The sequence below is a fragment of the Pangasianodon hypophthalmus genome, chromosome 21 (genome assembly GCF_027358585.1).
Source record: "Pangasianodon hypophthalmus isolate fPanHyp1 chromosome 21, fPanHyp1.pri, whole genome shotgun sequence".
In the NCBI taxonomy this organism is placed as follows: domain Eukaryota; kingdom Metazoa; phylum Chordata; class Actinopteri; order Siluriformes; family Pangasiidae; genus Pangasianodon; species Pangasianodon hypophthalmus.
The window spans coordinates 11,397,100-11,416,754 of record NC_069730.1 but is presented as its reverse complement, the minus strand read 5'-3'; the positions used below and the strand labels follow the sequence as shown (position 1 = coordinate 11,416,754).

General features: G+C 42.2%; 1 protein-coding gene across 1 annotated transcript in view; it reads right to left on the bottom strand.

Annotated features, from left to right (window-relative positions):
• Nucleotides 1–18,540, bottom strand: part of LOC113533503 (cullin-3) — a 35,267-nt gene extending 16,727 nt beyond the window's left edge. Inside the window, exons 1-3 of the mRNA XM_026925676.3 lie at nucleotides 18,227–18,540; nucleotides 7,095–7,292; nucleotides 4,563–4,676 (exon numbers count right to left, since the gene is read on the bottom strand). Of these exons, the coding sequence (XP_026781477.1) occupies nucleotides 4,563–4,676; nucleotides 7,095–7,292; nucleotides 18,227–18,289 (375 nt within the window). The 5' untranslated portion in view covers nucleotides 18,290–18,540. The remainder of the gene's footprint in view (nucleotides 1–4,562; nucleotides 4,677–7,094; nucleotides 7,293–18,226) is intronic.
• Between the last annotated feature and the right edge of the window lie 1,115 nt (nucleotides 18,541–19,655).

Below are 19,655 nucleotides of genomic sequence, written 5' to 3'. Positions count from 1 at the left end.
TAAAGAAACTGGTTAACATGACATCAGAAATTTCCAGCATTAGCTATAGGGCCAGCAGGATATTAGAGATTATTTCCACACACACTCCACTCTGTCCTCTGTTTAGACATCTCCACCCAGGACGAAGCAAATCTGTGAAGTGATGGGTGACCAGCATAAGAATATAAATAAATAAATACATCTCTGTCTGTTGTATGTCTGAACAGTGCTGTGGTAATTTAAAGATTTCACTAGTTTTATTCCTTCATTACACAAATTGATTCCTGGCAAATGAAACAGACATGCTTTCTTTTGAACTCAGCCAGATTACATTAAATCTCTGGCATTTGCTTTTTTGGTGCATGCTCAAAAGCTTCAGAACATTAATGTAGGCCTACAGAATTTAAATCAATAACATTGTGAAGTGGGTAAATGGAAGGAGATTAAACACAGATCTGTTCTACTTTATGTGACAGCGACACCTAGTGTTAACTAACTAAGAACTTCTTTTTCCTCAATTTTCCTAATAGTACGACATTTAGTATTTTAGTATTAGTAGTATTTTAATATCTACTTCGGAAATAGCTTGCAGGCCATTTAAAACTCGCGACAGCCTGCAAATCGCCTAGAGGCCATTATCTGGACACTCAGGCTCTCTGAGGATGAAAGGTAGCCTAGAGATAATCTGACACTTGTCACTCAGTTCTATTGGTCTTGGTTATTTAAGGTGTCAACTTGACGAGAAAAATGCAAACAGCGTCACGTTTGGCACATCACATGGGCTCGAGTAAGAATGCTGCAGAACAGTCTGAACAGGTGAGAACAATCCTGCATTTAAAACTACTGTTCAAATATGTATATTCTATACATATCCTATATTCTGTATATAGGATATTTTCACGGATATTCCATACCAGTAGTACACTACATGCCCAAAGGTATGTGGACACCTGACCATCACACCCATATGTGATTGCTGAAAATCCCATTGCAAATCCATGGGCTTTAATATGGAGCTGGTCCCCATTTTGGTGTTACAACAGACTCCACTCTTCTGGGAAGGCTTTCGACTAGACTGTGAAACCTGACTGTGGGGATTTGTCCATTCAGCCACAAGAGCATTAGTGAGGTTGGGCACTGATGTCGGTGAGGAGGCCCAACCTCAATAATGCTCTTGTGGCTGAATGGAGCCCAACTCCTGTATTTTTAGGGGGTGAGAGGAAACTCCATACAGAGAGCAAGCAGAGCTTAGGTTCAAATCCTAGAACCTGGATTCGTGAGGCACCTTCACTATTCTGCTGCTGGTCACATTCAATCACTAATTAATACATAGTCCTCTCCAAAAGTATTGGAAGGAAAGGCCAGTACTTTTGTTTTTGCTATACACTGAAGACATTGGCTCAAAAGATGAATATGATCAGAATTAGATATATGATACGTCAGAATGTCATTTCCTGGTTTTTATATCTAGATGTGTCAAACAACTTAGAACAGGGCACCTTTTGTTTGAACCCACCCATTTTCAAGCGATCAAAAATACTGGAACATGTGACTGACAGGTGTTTCTTGATGCCCAGGTGTGCCCTGTGAGATTGATTTTTTAAACAATTAGTAGCTCTGAATGTCTATTCTGGATTTGAGTTTCACCTGTGAAAACTGCATTTGTTGTGAAAAACAAAAAACCAACATGAAGACCAGAAAGCTGTCTATGGGAGAAAAGCAAGCCATTCTGAAGCTGAGAAAAGAGAGAAAATCAATCAATCAGAGCCGCTGTACAAGCATTGGGCATAGCCAATATAACAATTTAGAATGTCTTGGAAAAAGAAAGAAACCACTGGTGTACTAACAACAAGACATGGAACAGGTCAGCCAAGGAAAACAACAGCAGGTGATGACAAACATTGTCAACACAACAGTCAGTGACATCACAACACAACCTCCACAGGGCAGGGCACAGGGCAAATAGACACCTGCTTACTTTTCCAGAGCAGGATTGCTCTCTGCTCTGAGAAAAAATTATCCTGATCATCTTCATGCCCTCTAGAGGCAGGTTTAATCAGTCTTCCTCTTGTGCTGATGACAAAACAAGCTGCACTTCTAGTAACTGCTTAGCATGCACGTGCATGCTAAGAACAAATTACTAGCCTGGGCACCAGGTCAAGCAGATTACTTCCAGGATGTCTTACTTAGAGTTGCTAAGCAGACATCAGGAATGGACAAAGTGATAAATTCATTAGCCAGCCCAAAGAGCAAATGGAGCTCTAGCGTGCTGCCCAGTCCCATGTTTTGGTTGCCTAGAGACCTAATTGACTAGGCTAGCTAACGTAACATGCTGCGTATGGTGAACTAGTTAGCAAATTATGTGCATTAATACAGATCAAGTGAAACCATCCATTCTCTTCAGAAAACTTTCTAATTCAGCACATTGTGTTTGCATTCGACAAAAATCAGCAGGTCGTTAAAGATGTGTTCTGTCTTTGCATGTAAAAGATATTAATCAAGTCTGGTTAGTTCTTTTATTTTCTCCTGATATGTTTAACTGTGTAGCACACTACCATGAAGTGTATTAAGTATTATAGTCTACCTACCAATGAATCATTTTTGTTTTGCAAAAGTCAGCAAGGAGAGGTTTTTCTCTGGTTGTGGAACCTGTTTGTTCACCAAGCAACTAGGACAAAAAAATCTTGCCACTTAGTGCACATAGGATTCTGCTGGTGTGGTTCAGTAAATTCAGTTTGATCACCTTCTTATGTTCCTCCTTTTTCTGAAAACTCACTGACTGGATGTTGTCCTTATTACTTCGCATCACTTCAAATGCTTACTACTTTTTGCTGTAGATCCAATTATTAAAAGTTAATGTAAATAGCTGTTCCTGTCCATTCTGAGCTCTTTCGGTCATGGCCAACCACAGTTTCTCAAGTAAAAATTATGAAAAATTAAACCTAATGTGTACTTGACAAAACAACTGGCTTTATGCGACATTTAATTTCCTCTTCTTATTATTTTTCTCAACAAAAGGAGTGTTCCTTTATTTGACAGCTGACATTAGCATTGTCATAATGTACTAAGGTATAAGGTAGTTTTTGCAGAGGCTGCTAGAATAAACTAATATCTTGAATATATGATACTGTTAGTGGTGATTCTCAGCCCACGTGATATGCCAAGAACGTTTGGTTGTTCAGTTGTTTACATCCTGTCAGATGATGCGTTTCTAGAGATCTCTGGAGTTTTTAGCCATGTCACCCAGAAGGGAGGTGTAGAGGGATCTGAGGAGTATCACACGCCATGGACAGGCCTTGATGGGGCAAATGAGCTAAACCAGTTGTCTAAGCAGGTATGATGTAGAATCCCCAGGCTCAGCACACCCTCCCCACAGCTCCTCCTTTGTCTCCACCGTCTGCCACCCTCATCTCTACACTCCTACCCTCACCCCTCTATTTCCAGCCCACCACAATCCAATGCACTCAGTCCCAGGCCCAATAAACATCTCAGCTGAACAGAATCCATATGGATCCATATTGGGTGTGCAGCCAGACTTACTGCAGAAACTCCTCAGCATCACGGACAACACTGAAAACCCACATCATCACACATTACACAGTCACAGCAGTACTTTCAGTAAGAGACTCAAACCACCAAAGAGCAATACTGAACTCCAAAGGAGATCTCACTGCAAGTCTGACTGCTGACTAGGAAGAAGCGGGGGGAGTACACCCCCCTTAACTCAGAATTCCTCAGGAACTCAGGATGGTCTCCTCAACTTAGAGTTCAGCAAGTGATATCAAATCAACATGGCTGCTCACAGCATCAGCAGTAAACAAAGTATAACTTCTTACCTGTAAATAAGTTAGACTGTATATACAAGTATTTGCTTTAGCTCAATCAACATACAGACATAGTCATGTGTGTGAGACACTGACTATATTGTTCGCTGTTTCGAGGAGGAAAATACACATCAGTCATTAAACATAGCTGGCTAGCTTGTTGCGGAGGTGTCTATGCTTTTCCCCCACTTTATAGCGCGAACGCATGAAAATGACGCAATTCTGAGCTCCGACCTCCCACTTCCGAGGTTAAGTTGAACACAGAATTTCTCCCAGTGGCAAGCAGACTGTACAACTCCTCCCCTTTCTGCAGGGAGGGGTTCTCAAAAAAACCTAAATGCGGCTTACTGTTGAATCAGTAGCTTTTGCATATGTACAGTTATAAAGAATATTTCTATTTTAATTATCTAGTTTCATATCTACATTTTTTAGCCAAATATGTATTCTCTTGAGCAAGGTGGCACAAAAATTTCCTTCAGGATCAGTAAAGGTTTTAGTGCTGTCCACTTTGATCACTGGAAACAAATGTTAAAAACAAGTGTGAACAGGGCAATAATTTCCAATATCAGAAGCGATAAAGGTTTTGCATATACAAAAATAGCAAGGGTTCATCAATACACTGCTGTAAAGAGAAAATGGTTACAGAACTTACTTAATCTGCCTGTAGGCCTACAACAATAAAGAACATATGAGTGTATACACTCAATCACTATGTGAAAAAACACACACCTCTTTTATTTATTCTAACAGCCTACTTACCATGTACATTAAAATGTCTCGTATCATGACCATGGCCGTCTGATGATCATTCCACGCCTGGTTTAGAGTCTGCAGGAAATTGTTGTTTAAGGAGTTGAGTACGTCTTCTCGGACCTTAAAGTGTTACAAAAAAAAAAAAAAAGAAAAAAAGAAACTGTAAACCAAAATCTGCATACAGGTAACTGGTTTATATAATGTTTAGATAAAGCAATAAACAGGAAGAAAGAGAGCTGAGGGTGGGAAGTCACAAACCCCAGTACTGTTCAGCTGATTCAGGTGATAAGACACACAGCATAAATGTAAATAAAATACTTACTGTCTTACTGTTTTTGAAAAACTAACATACTTTCTAATAGCTGTCTAGGGCTGTCTAGGGCTGGTCCCGCCTCAGCACTATCTCTGACAAGCATTCACATGCTCCAACGTCTACCTGACGAGCACGCTTGCACATACGTTCTGCTAGCATGGTTCAGTGGGTCCTCCACATCATGCAACACACTCGCACTGAACCTACTAAGTTAGCCGGGCACTGCTAATTCACATACTGAGGCCTGGTGTCGCTTTCCTGCCCTTCTCTCCTTAACTCCCTGCCCGCTCAGGTCCTCCCTCTGTGTTATCAGTTAAGAGTTTTTGCCACACTCTTTGCTGTCTAACAGATTGGCGGGACTGTGTCGAAGCGCTGGTCATAGGGTTGAGTGGGTTTCACTTCGCTGTACGGCATTCTGTTCACTTCTGAGCATGCTACTTGAACTGGAACCTCTAATACACAGCCCTGAAGTCATGTTTCCCTACACTCACTCCTCATTCTCCCTGCTGGATCTGTCGTTCCTCTGCCCGCTACAGGGCCTGTGAAACCTGCTACACCAGAGCGTGATTACCCTCTGGGGTTCACCCATCATTCTCCCTGCTGCTCAGTTTCTTCCTCAGGATTTTTCCCCCCATATCCCCCATTAGCTTGTGGCTTCATATTGTTAGCAGGTTTGAATGGCTTTTTCTCCACACCCTAACACATACAAGCCATGCTGCAAGAACACTCTGAAACTGTCTCGGCATTGACCATCTTACAGAGGCAGTGTCTGCTATGGACATGTCCTGCACTGCCTGCATGGCAAGGCTGAACCACTGCTTCTTTGTGATGCTCAAGATTCTAGTCTGACATAAATGTCACAGCATACAGAATTTGCTAGTCATTGCCAATGTCTGCGATGAATGCTAAGCAATCTTAAGAAGCTGAGATAGCAATCTCTTTCTTGGCATATAGAAGACACGGCAGCAGACATGGCTGAGCTGAAGTTGATCAATTCTGGAACTGAAACTTCACAGTGTGAAGAGCATCTACCTTCCTCCAGTGAGTCCTAAGGTGAGTCAGGAGTCAGGAGTCACTGTGATGCGTTATCCAGATGAGTCTCACAGCCGTCGGCGGTTAGGATGGGTGAAACTGAATGTAAATGTGGTTCTATGAACCTCAGATAATCGTCAGGGTTTCTTATCATTTAGAAGCAGTGCCGACCCGACAAAAACTCTGAGACGGTTCCAGGAAAAGATGTCTGTATGAAAGTGGCATTTATGGCAAATACTGTATCATACATCACGTTGTGACATCATAATAATTAGCTTGTGTGGCTTGCAGATGATCTTTTCAGACACAGAGACATTCAGATATCTGGAAACCCAGTTTAAAAAAAAAAAAAAAAAAAATGCAGGACAAAGCTGCTCACCTGCTAGCACAATATTCAGCCACCTCACAGTAAAACGAAAATAATGATGCTAGCCAGACTCAAATAATAACTTATGTGGAATGTGAGGAGAGAAACCCACGGCTCATAGCTGAAACGTTAGTCTATGACTTTCTGACTTTTTCCTGAGGGGGAAACACCATGTGTTTCCTCAGAAACCTTTTTAGAAGAGGATAAGGACTATGGCTATACAGACTAATCCCCCACGCCATTCATTTATATACTTGTCCGTGTCAGTATTAAGGCACTTAGCTAGTTAACTAGCTCGCCTTGTTATTATATTGCATTAGCTAACATTTTTTATACCTAGTCAATAGATCCTTTTCAGGTTTCTGCATTCTAAGTAACGAAAGTCACTGTAGTAGAGAAACCATGACAGTGACGCTATTTATGAATGAAGATTTTGCACCACCTTACGGATTTTTAAAAATATGGGAAGTGGCTCAACATCCTCATTCATAAATAGTGCCATTGCAGACATGTTTCCCTGCTTTGCCAACTTCCGTCGAGTAGAACCTGGCAGTGTGGGCAACCAAAACATGAAATGGGAAAGCACACTGAAGCATTCTAGCTAGTCAATTTATGATCTTTGGTTTGTCTATCCCTGATCGTGCGAATAAAGTTGTCGACGATTTTGTAAAATCGCCCACAACTGCACAAAACAAATTCCATCGAACCCTAAATATTATCAGACGTGTAATGACTGTAAACATCAGCCTGTTTCTGCAGCAGTGCTCCACATCCCAGCTCAATATCCATATAAAAGCTGTAACCATAAGCGCTATATGAAACCTACTTTATTGATTAGGTGCTCTGTGACGACCTCCCGCAGGCCTGTGTAGAGCTTCTCGCCGTGTTTGTGCAGTACCATGGTGTAGGCGTTTCTGTACAGCTCCTCAAAGCTTAGGCCACTGTTGTTCTTCCTCTGGATCTCCTGGATGGCATTCTTCAACAGTTCCCAGATGTTGTTCACATACCTCTCATCCATGGTCATCTGCAAGATCACAGGCAACATAATATTCAGTATCTGTTTGTTATATACAATACCAGGTACAGTGCTGTAACAGTAAGTCAGACATGCTTGGGTTGGATTTGTTATATGTTATCATGCTCTGACCTTAAAAAGAAATCCAGATTTACACAGAAATGAAATGCCAGTTGACATTATCACAAAATAGATCAGATAAGAAAATACACTGAGAACAGACACTGGGTAATAAAATACCCACAGCAAACAGAACGAGCTAGTCAGCTAATGTTAAGACAAGCTGTTGGGGAGAGTTTTTTCTCTTTTACCCTAAGAAAACAGTGACATTCATTTTTTTATTATTATTTTAATAGCACTTCTGTAATTCTAAAGAGACAACAATAATGGAATCATCCCAAGCTTACCTATACTACAATACAAAACTTACAAAACAAGTAACCTGATGCAAAAAACTTATTTTGTTTAAACAGTATCTTTAATAGAGAGCGCAAGGGCGGCCAACCTGAGTGTGTAGAGCAGTATCAGCAAGAGTCAAGCAGTAAAGTGAGAGTGGTAGTATTCACGAATGTGAAGCAGTGAAGTGAGTGTGGTAGTATTCACGAATGTGAAGCAGTGAAGTGAGCGTGGAGCAGTGAAGTGAGCGTGGTAGTGTTCGTGAGTGTGGAGCAGTAAAGTGAGCGTGGAGCAGTGAAGTGAGCGTGGAGCAGTGAAGTGAGTGTGGAGCAGTGAAGTGAGTGTGGAGCAGTGAAGTGAGCGTGGAGCAGTGAAGTGAGAGTGGTAGTATTCGTGAGTGTGGAGCAGTGAAGTGAGCGTGGTAGTGTTCGTGAGTGTGGAGCAGTAAAGTGAGCGTGGAGCAGTGAAGTGAGCGTGGAGCAGTGAAGTGAGTGTGGAGCAGTGAAGTGAGCGTGGAGAAGTGAAGTGAGTGTGGAGCAGTGAAGTGAGAGTGGTAGTATTCGTGAGTGTGGAGCAGTAAAGTGAGCGTGGAGCAGTGAAGTGAGCGTGGAGCAGTGAAGTGAGCGTGGAGAAGTGAAGTGAGAGTGGAGCGGTAAAGTGAGTGTGGAGCAGTGAAGTGAGCGTGGTAGTGTTCGTGAGTGTGGAGCAGTGAAGTGAGTGTGGAGCGGTAAAGTGAGTGTGGAGCAGTGAAGTGAGCGTGGAGCAGTGAAGTGAGCGTGGAGCAGTAAAGTGAGTGTGGAGCAGTGAAGTGAGTGTGGAGCAGTGAAGTGAGTGTGGAGCAGTGAAGTGAGTGTGGAGCAGTGAAGTGAGTGTGGAGCAGTAAAGTGAGTGTGGAGCAGTGAAGTGAGTGTGGAGCAGTGAAGTGAGTGTGGAGCAGTGAAGTGAGCGTGGAGCAGTGAAGTGAGTGTGGTAGTATTCGCGAGTGTGGAGCAGTGAAGTGAGTGTGGTAGTATTCACGAATGTGAAGCAGTGAAGTGAGCGTGGAGCAGTGAAGTGAGCGTGGTAGTGTTCGTGAGTGTGGAGCAGTAAAGTGAGCGTGGAGCAGTGAAGTGAGCGTGGAGCAGTGAAGTGAGTGTGGAGCAGTGAAGTGAGTGTGGAGCAGTGAAGTGAGCGTGGAGAAGTGAAGTGAGTGTGGAGCAGTGAAGTGAGAGTGGTAGTATTCGTGAGTGTGGAGCAGTGAAGTGAGCGTGGTAGTATTCGTGAGTGTGGAGCAGTGAAGTGAGTGTGGAGCAGTGAAGTGAGTGTGGAGCGGTAAAGTGAGTGTGGAGCAGTGAAGTGAGTGTGGAGCAGTGAAGTGAGTGTGGAGCAGTGAAGTGAGTGTGGAGCAGTGAAGTGAGTGTGGAGCAGTGAAGTGAGTGTGGAGCAGTGAAGTGAGCGTGGAGCAGTGAAGTGAGTGTGGTAGTATTCGCGAGTGTGGAGCAGTGAAGTGAGTGTGGAGCAGTGAAGTGAGTGTGGAGCAGTGAAGTGAGCGTGGAGCAGTGAAGTGAGCGTGGAGCAGTGAAGTGAGCGTGGAGCAGTAAAGTGAGTGTGGTAGTATTCGCGAGTGTGGAGCAGTAAAGTGAGTGTGGTAGTATTCGCGAGTGTGGAGCAGTGAAGTGAGTGTGGTAGTATTCGCGAGTGTGGAGCAGTGAAGTGAGTGTGGAGCAGTAAAGTGAGTGTGGTAGTATTCGCGAGTGTGGAGCAGTGAAGTGAGTGTGGAGCAGTGAAGTGAGTGTGGTAGTATTCGCGAGTGTGGAGCAGTGAAGTGAGTGTGGAGCAGTGAAGTGAGTGTGGAGCAGTAAAGTGAGTGTGGAGCAGCGAAGTGAGTGTGGAGCAGCGAAGTGAGTGTGGTAGTATTCGTGAGAGTGGAGCAGTGAAGTGAGTGTGGTAGTATTCGTGAGTGTGGAGCAGTGAAGTGAGTGTGGAGCAGTGAAGTGAGTGTGGAGCAGTGAAGTGAGTGTGGAGCGGTGAAGTGAGTGTGGAGCAGTGAAGTGAGTGTGGAGCGGTGAAGTGAGTGTGGAGCAGTGAAGTGAGTGTGGAGCAGTGAAGTGAGTGTGGAGCAGTAAAGTGAGTGTGGAGCAGTAAAGTGAGTGTGGAGCAGTAAAGTGAGTGTGGAGCAGTGAAGTGAGTGTGGTAGTATTCGTGAGTGTGGAGCAGTGAAGTGAGTGTGGAGCGGTAAAGTGAGTGTGGAGCAGTGAAGTGAGTGTGGAGCGGTGAAGTGAGTGTGGTGCAGTGAAGTGAGTGTGGAGCAGTGAAGTGAGTGTGGAGCAGTGAAGTGAGTGTGGAGCAGTGAAGTGAGTGTGGTAGTATTCGTGAGTGTGGAGCAGTGAAGTGAGAGTGGAGCAGTGAAGTGAGTGTGGAGCAGTGAAGTGAGTGTGGAGCAGTGAAGTGAGCGTGGAGCAGTGAAGTGAGTGTGGTAGTATTCGTGAGTGTGGAGCAGTGAAGTGAGAGTGCAGAGAAGCTGTGGCACGTGAGAGCACTTCAGTTCTGCGAGCACTGAGCCATAAGCACTCACCAGGGTTTACACATTACTCAATTCCTTGCACACAGTTTATTGACCACACTCGCTGATACTGCTCTGTACGCTCAGTTCAGCTGCCCTCATGCTCTCTATTAATGATTTTCAACATAAAACTTAACATGAGGACTCCATTGCAAGGAGCAAATAACAAACAGAACTAAATAAAATGTTCCATGACACCCCTGATTGCTTCATATTAAGTCGGTTACTCAGTTTTGGTACCAGTAACAAAAAAGATGCCCTTATACTCAAGCCAAAAAGAAAAATGGTATCAATGGCTCCTCATCATTGCAGCTTGGGACACATCCTGAATAGACTTTAAATGTGTCTTGCCTCTTGCAACTATCAGCCTAATCCACCAGCTGAAAGCGTGCAGAACAACCCATGTTATGAAATGTTCTACCTTCAGCAGCTTGCAATAGCATATTTCTACCAGACGTCTTCTAATCCCCAAATCCCCACCAATCAACTTTACATTATGAATCAGATGGTGCACCTACACCTGCAGCAGCTGCCATTTGGATAATTATTGCTCTGAAGTTTGAGTATCTTCCACAGATACAGTATCTAAACCCATACAAGATCAATTAAGCTTGTTCTCATCTCCATACCCGGAGTAGATGAGGCATTACAGACAATTATTATTCAATTCTTCAATTATTGGTCCTTATCTTTTATCAACCAACGTTAATGCTACTATTAACCTAATCTTACATATGAAGGAAATAATGATCTATAGACTACAGTGCAGGGAAAGCCCATCGCAATCACAGCTGTGGGTGTGGGGACTAGAAAGGTAGCTAAATAAGATTATGAGTTTGCTAGTTTGATTTAAACAATCCAGTGACCATGGCGTGAGTGAGATAACGCTTGACAAAGTGACCAGTTATCAGAAAATAACAAACCTAATAAGGGGAACACTACTGTAGTGTTTTTTGCCTCTGCCTAGTCCATTATGTTGTTACAAACGAAAAACACCTGAAAGACTTGTGGTTAGGCCACAGCGCTCTCACTGCTGCGGCCCGGGTTCGATTCCCGGCCAGGGAACCAGCCCCAGCCAGTGGGGTTGCATGCAACAGGGCGCTCTCAGAGCCGGTCCAAAGCCCGGATAAAACTGGGGAGGGTTGCATCAGAAAGAGCATCCGACGTAAAGACTATGCCAAATCAAATACGCAGACCAATGATCTGCTGTGGTGACCCCTAACGGGAGCAGCCAAAAGAGGAGCGACAACTTAACTATAGTGTTACATGCATGAGCGTGTTATATGGATTAGTCAGTTACGTTAGCACAATTTGTTTTCATACATCTAACATGATTTGATCATGTATTTTCAAAGCCCTGAATAAAATCAAGCCCTGCACATTCACCCCAGCTCAAGACAGAACCCAGGAGAGAACCCACGCCGCTGGCATTGTGAGGCGGCATCATTACCGTGAGTTAGTCGTGTTAATTTAATACTATATTTATTTCTTCCCGTCAGTGCCAACATCCCGGCAAGATTTTATAACGTAATTGGATCATGTTAATACTGTGTGAATTGATCATACTCACTCTACATAATTCAAACTAGTCAATAGACACTTAAACCAAGTATACCATAGTATAACTGATGAAATCATGTTTTAATGAGAAACTAAACATTTTTATGTAAACTATATACATTATATGTTCTCTTAAATCTGACCGATCACGCATTCCCTTTTTTTCAGTGTAGAAATTATTTCAAACTGAGACAAATCCCTGTTTATCTGTCTAAGAACTCATGTGAACCTCCCCAAAATGCCACTACAGCAATGCCTACTGATCCTTAGCGGCTCTGTTTATCAGAGAACATGTTCCTGAGTAATGAATGAACCGTGTTGTGAGCGATACACGAGTCATCAGCTGTTTCCCACATGAAGCATAATGCATTTTTAGAGAAATCACACACACCTCTGAAAGTTCATCCACACCCCCGGAGTGAAATTTTGGCTCCTAACAGAGCACATCGTGACTGATAGACTTGTGCTGACTCGTCTGTTGATTTGAGCAGCTTAGAGGTGTGAGAATAACTGGAGCTTTTCTGTGCTGAGTAAAGCAGTTGAGAATGGCATCATGGTCTTTAGCGCCTGTGTGCGGTGACTTTCTGAGGTAAAGCCTGCCACTGTGTGGGCAGATAAGAAAAGCTTTTGAATTCGACACTGGAATACAGGAAGCTGGTGTGTTGGGAGCTGGCAGTGTATACACCACATAAATGTTTTCTGCACTTCCAAGTCCTGATCAGCATCACTGACACCTTAGTTATTCAACAGCCTTTTATTTTTCTTATAAAGCCTCTTCTTCATTCTGGAAACATCTGAAAGCATCACTGCAGATGTCTACAGCTTAGCTTTAAGGTGTTTAGTTCAACACTTAATGTCAGCGTTAACAGTCCCACAAGCAGCAAACACAGGGATTCATGTCCATATTATACTGCACATAATAACACGCAGCATTCGACTGAAGCTTCTAACTCTGAATTTCTACGAATCACCAGGAAAAACCAAAGAATGCGCACCCTTAACTTGTAGTTCTTACTCAGAAAGTCGGAGTGACTTCCTCCTCAACTAAGAGTTCAGCATGACGTCATGTCAATATCAACAGTAAGTACCACTTCACTGCTTTAAATGAGTTTATATAGTAGTATTTACTTTAATACAACTTATTTACTTGATTTTACCAAAATCAAACTAGTTGATTAAATCTGAACAGTTGGCAGTTTTGAGAAGGTAAACACATCATAACTATCCTCAAGATCACTACTGTTAGCTAGCTAACTTGTTTCTAATAAAACATACGCTTTTATGGAGGTGTCCATATTTTTCCCCCACCCACTCTGTAGCTCGGACACACTCGTAATTTCAACTTCAGGCTTCTCACTCATACACCTGCAGTGAAATATATGTGCTGCTGATCAACTTGCAGATATCTGTAAATCTGTGCATCACTATGGTGTAAAAGGTGTCTTTTACAAAGGGGCACGAGACATTTTATTTTCTGACAGGTGATGCAAACAGTCTAGTTTCTTTAAAACGTAAAAAATAATAATAATAATAGCAGAAGGTGGGCGGTGCTGCAGATCTTGTCATATGAGACAAATGACAGAGACAGAGAAGTGGTTAGTGTAGCACACACTCATTCTGTCCCAGTAAACAAGGAAGTGCATTGATTTATTTGTAGATCTGAGCATCAGTACTGTGTAAAAGAAGTCTTTACACTTATTACTCACATGAAAGGAAAATATCAAACATGTCTCCCCTAATAGGCACACAAAATACTCAATTTATTTATTTAAAAAAAAAAAAAAAAAAAAGATGGCCTACACACAGAAAGAAAATATGCACATCCATCCCTGTGCTTTCATTACTGAAAGACCTGCATGCTTCACACTAACTAATCAACAGGCTTAAAGAAGTTCATTGCAAATTGTTTATAGAACTTTATCAATTTTGTCATTTAGTTGTCGCAGCTCTACTCCTAATACTGAAACTCAAAATCGACCAGCCTGGACATGCAATCTGCTCGTGCCAGACACCCAGTCTAGTGATTTGTCCACCCCTGCAATCCATATAAATAACTCCTGTACAACAGCTAAAAGGTCTCTGTTTAACAGTGTGTGTGTGTGGAGTGTGAATGGGGCACAAAGACTAGCAATGACTCAGCATGAAAGCCTGACTGCACCTGCTGTCAAAGTCCGTTCCTTGCTTCCTGAAGTGGAACTAGGTCAACATGTTCAGCCTTAATGAAACAAGGCTTCAAGTGCTACTTTCCAGTGGCACGGACAAATGCATTTCCCACCATCTACACACAGTCTGTGTGTCTGTGTCCAGCACTGCACCTCAATAACAAACCTGTTGTTAATGTAAACAGCTACAGTCCATATGTCACTACCACAGAATTCACACAGTGTTAATGGTTTTGTCCTGAAACGATTATTTTGCAAGTCTGAAAACTCGGGGTTTATTTGAGAAGTAAGAAAGCCAGAGAGAGGCAGTGCTGTGAATGTATGTATGTGTGTATGACAGGCATGACCAGTCGCAGAGAGGCGTAGCTGAGACGGACACTGGTACACTGGTACAGTTCAATCTGTCGTTTGTGTTAATTACTCTTACAGTAACATAAGCATGGGGGGAAGTTTTTGTTCGTTGTTGTACTGAAGTGGTTTTCCAAACTACTTTTTTGTGCTCAGCCATAGTTTGAAAGCCACACATTTTATTTATTGCTTTATTTATTAGCTGTGGACTTGGCTTGTAATTTGCTCATCTCCACAAGGGGAAGTGATCTGTACTTAAATAGCTTCTTCATTAAAAAAGTGATGCGTATCAATTGCATTTATCATTTATAAGTTAATGTTGCTGTGTCCTGTTCACTGCTTTTTTTTTTGTAATGGAATTCCTGTAAAGCTCTGTGCTGTTTGGTTTGATTTGCACGGCCCTTCAGTGAGAAACACAGTGAGCCAAGATGACAACAGCTTTCCCAGGTTTACTTTATAGTCGGATAAATTGCATAATCACGTTATAAATAACAGCATGGATAGTTTATATTGAATGTGTTTATGTAATTAGATGTGACAGAGAGTAAAGTCCTCAGAGAAGCTTGTTAGATGCATGGCACAGAAGCACAACAATTATGCAAGAGCATCTGAAGAGAAAGTATGTTGGTTCCATGGATGAAGGAAACACAGGAGCACGGCAACTTAGCAAAAAATAGCCAGGTCAAAAACAAAGTGAGACACATACTGCATCCTCAGTATCCAGTTATTCAATATGCTCAATTTTACTGTAAAAATCTTTGCTGTACTTTCCCATCTGAGATACGTATAAATAGTGCTGCTATGTATACTGATATTGTGATTAGTATTATCATATTTCTGAAGAAGAATGCCCCATGCACATCCAGCAAGCAGCTGTTCTGACCACAACATCTGCTTGGAACTGACATGACAAGTGTCAAGTGTGTAAAATAAAGGGTTCAGAACCAGGATTCACATCCTCAACTCTGGTCCTGGTGATATTCTGCCCTTTGAGAACATATTACACCAATAAGACGGAGAGGAAGTGCTGAGAAATATTCCAGGCAGTGAAAAGTGCTTTAACAGCCACTAAGAGCAATGTATGGACTATAGCTACGGAAGACTACGTTGCCATTAGATGCCATTACGCTGGAGGTGACTGGACCAGGAAGTCTATCTGCTTTACCATCACAGCACTGGAGAACAGAGACATACAGCAAGATTCAAACTTCTCCTAGTGAAATCATATCCTTTGTACATGACACTGGTGATAACATTGTGGCTGCGGTAAACACGCTGGAGGAGAAACGAGGCTGCGCTGGCCACACCTTGAAACAGATGTCAGTTCTTCACTGATGCACCCGAGCACAGAAGAGGCTTTGGTGCTGCGAGACGTCCTGCATGAGCAGCAGTTCGAAAAAAGATACAGTGGCTGTCTTCACGTGGCTCAGAAGTAGCACGTGCTAGCCGTCACCCTCCCACTTAGTAGCTGTTGTGTTATGAGAGACAGCGACAGTGTAGCTAGTGACCCCAAAAAAAAAAAAAAAAAAAAAAAAAAAAAAAAAAAACTGGCCTGCAAGACACTTACTGAAAAGCAGAAACAGATGCACACCTGATCATAAGCTTGTCCAGAATTCTGTACGGTAAGCAGACTAGCTATACAAAAGTTCAACATAACCAGCATGTCTAATATATTCTTCATATTTTGTATACATATTGCATCTGTACTTCCTTCTTCTCCTTCCTCCTCATCTTCTTAGGCATATTATTAGTCCCTGAGCCTTACAACAAGCATTTCAATGTACAACTGGCCCTGACATTTTGTGCACATGACAAACCTGAAACTGGCCCATAAGTGCCACACTACCTGTCTTGTCAGTCACACAAACCAAAGGAAAATGATACTTCGACCTCAAACCTGACCAGCGGCGTCTACCTGAAGAACTTCCCGCAGCTCTTAAACCCTTTAAATGTGTCATGTTTATGAGTGGAAACATTGACGTCCACACAGTGCGCAGGCTTTTCAAGTCACAGTTACAGAGCAGCGTCAACAGCCCTGGAAGGAGGAGACTACTTTCTCTGACACTGCACCAAACACCCTTGACCTTGACCTGACGGTTCAGAAGAGTAAAGTTACTAACACCCGAGCGGGTCATCGAGTGCAAACACTGGCATTCGGAGAGAGAGGGAGAGAGAGAGAGAGAGAGAGAGAGAGAAGTCACAGATCAGCTGCAGTGCAGAACCTAGAACTCCTGTTTCTTTATTTGACTCAAACACTGAGTAGTAGTGAAGAAGAGAACAGAGATGGGAATCTGAAGATCTCAACAGAGAAGTGAAGAATGAAGTCTTTGCATACTCTGGAGAAAAGTCATTACACTGATGGAAGGTTAATGAGGAAAGATATGCTAGTTTGGGTAGACTGGCTAGGTCCAACTTAAACCCTTTAAACACCAACTGTTCTCTACAGGCCTAGCTTCTCTGATCGAGACCCAGCCTTAGCCTAGAGCGTGTTGACATGTTAACACTTTTGTACTGCAGACGATATGTGTGTGTGTGTGTGTGTGTGTGTTCCTGCATATATCCTCCCAGTCCAGATCAATCTCCATACTGGTTTTGACATTTATGTTCATTTCAAGTGCCTGTAAACATTCCGTGCCATTTCTGTATTTAATGTTTTCTTTTATTTAGAATGATATTTTCATTTAAAGGAAAGCATTTTGTGTTACATTTGACTGAAATGCTGGCAATAAACTTTTTTTTTTTTTTTGGGGGGGGGGAAACTGGGTTCTCTGGTTTCCTCCCACGCCTGAAAAAAGCAGGTAGGTGAATACCGCTAGGATATGAATGCGTGCATTAAGCCCTATGATGGACTGTATTCCAGGACCGGATCCACCATGACCCTGAGCAGGATAAAGCGATTACTCAAGGCAAATCCAAACAATTAATCAGAAATAAATAAATAAATAAAGATTATTGCCATCCACGTGTTCTGCTTGCACACCATAAACATATGCTATGATAAAGAACACCAAACATGCCAAGAGCTACTGTGCAAAGTGAAAAGGCTGTTATACAGAGATGATTTAATATAACAGATAAGCTCTGGAGGTGTGTTAGACTCATGTGCACAGGCTGTGGAGTGGAAACCCACACTCAGATCACTGCAGGACAGGTATCTGGGATCAGATGTCATAAGCGCATGGGCTACGTTGGACTGCAGGTAATGACGTGCAGTCTGGCTGGAGTCTGCTCTAAGACAAAGCGACTTCAAGCCACAGTTCATGGGATTGGCTAGGCTAAGCTAGGCTAGCAAAACAAACCACTACCCTACATACACACCAGCAGCAGCTGGTCAGAAAATATTTCCCTGCCTGCGTTTCTACATTGTCTGATGACTTGATTACACACTTGTCAAACTATTTACCCAGTTAAAGCTCTGGCTGTGAGATTAGTTTTATTGCCCTGGCAGTCTGGCTAACTAGCAAGCTGAGGAAATGATGCTAAGTTTAAAGCCCAAGTCTCTACATGCACCAAACAACTGCTTCTCTCCAAACACTAAACACTAAACTGAGCCGAGCTAATAATCTTCAGGACAATAACATGAGCAGTAAGATGAATTAGCTAGCTAGCTAGTTATGTACTGGCACTAACAGGAGCACTATGAGCTAATGGTACCTGGCTAGCTCAACTTCTGTGCCATGCTAGCTAGCTGCTAAAAGTTTTCTGCAGCATGCAAACATCAGCCGGTGTTTAAAAATGGTGTTTAAAAATGCTGTCCGCTTTAAACTTCCTGTACAGAAGACGAATTGCTAGAGTCGAGGCTTTTAACGAAGCTAGCAGGCTGGAAGCTATGGAAGCAGGTAAGATTCAGCACTACAGATTAGCACAGCATGTCAAACAGACACTCGAGAAAGCTGGGATTTTCTCTGCTCTTATTCAAACCGGCTGCTACTTACAGGAAAAGCTCGTATCCTCATCTTAGTGTCCTTCTTGGTGCCGCCTTTGCTCAGATTAGACATGTTTTTTTGTTGTTGTTGTTTGTTTGTTTATTTTTGTCACTGAGTTTGTTGACTCTCCTCAAACATCAAACACGGTTTTTGGGGGTTGTTGTTAAACAAGACAGCGGCATACAATCATTTATGGATCCCCACTCGACCTTTCCCCAAGGCCTGGGCTCCTGGCTGTCTCTGTGCTGTTGTCAATCCCTGCCTTGCCTAATAACACTACTCAGTTTGTGGGTTTAGCTGTAGTGATGGCGGATGTGTGGGATTCTCGCAGTGCAGTCACGCCAAATCACGCGAGATCATGTACACGCAGGGCGCGCGCAGGTAAGCAGCGCGAATACACGGGCACATTAGGACTATAAGAACTCAGATTCAGGTGTTTTGGGGACAGGTTTTGAATTTACACACAGTCTAAGCTTGTTTTTTTTCTTTTTTTTTTTTTCTTCGTCGTTAATAAAACAAAATACTCCAAGACATGATGCATTTCTGAAAGCCTCAAGGTGTTGTCTATATGTGAAGGGAAAATATTATATATGATTATATTATACGTGAGTACTGTGCAAAAGTCCTAGGCACCCTATTTTTTTTACTACAAACTTTGCTATAGATTTTTATTTTATGACTTCTACATTATTGATTCAGTACAAAAACAGTTTAGATTTCCAAACATTAGTTTTCCAGCACAAAATTAAATGTTACAGAACAATGTTTGTATGTCAGTAAAGAAAGCAGCAGATTACATAAGAGACACTTTAGAGACAAAAAACATAATGAAGGCTGCTGGGTTTTGCTGCAAAAATAAGAAGCAAGTGTGACAGTCAAAGTCTCCAGAAGAACTGTGACTGGTTCTGCAAGATGCTCAGTAACACTTACAGCTCATTTCCTTGCAAAACTGCAAATTATACCTGAGACTACTATTTAAAAAAAAAAAAAAAAAAAAAGCGAAGGATCGTCCCACCAAGTATTGACTTTGTTTCATTTATTACTGTTTCCTGCTCTTCATAGTATATTTTTAATGTAGAAACATTTAATTTCATTATTTTTGAAGGCATCTTTGCTCTACAGCATTTCTTTGCATGTGCCTAAGACTTTTGCACAGTACTGTGTGTGTGTATATATATATATATATATGCATGTTTGTATGCTGCTTATTCTAAAATAAGCATAGATTACCCCATTGTCCAAACTGAAAACTATTTTTAATGGCATATTTTTGTTTTACCGACATGTTGTTTGTATTTTTGAGAATTTAATATTTGAGATTTTGTGACTTATTGTTACTGGCTTTCATACTATTTTCATAGTCAGTGACATGCTTTAAAATGTCATTTATTTGATAACCGCATTTATTTGATTTGATAAACGGATCGGGTCAGCAGCG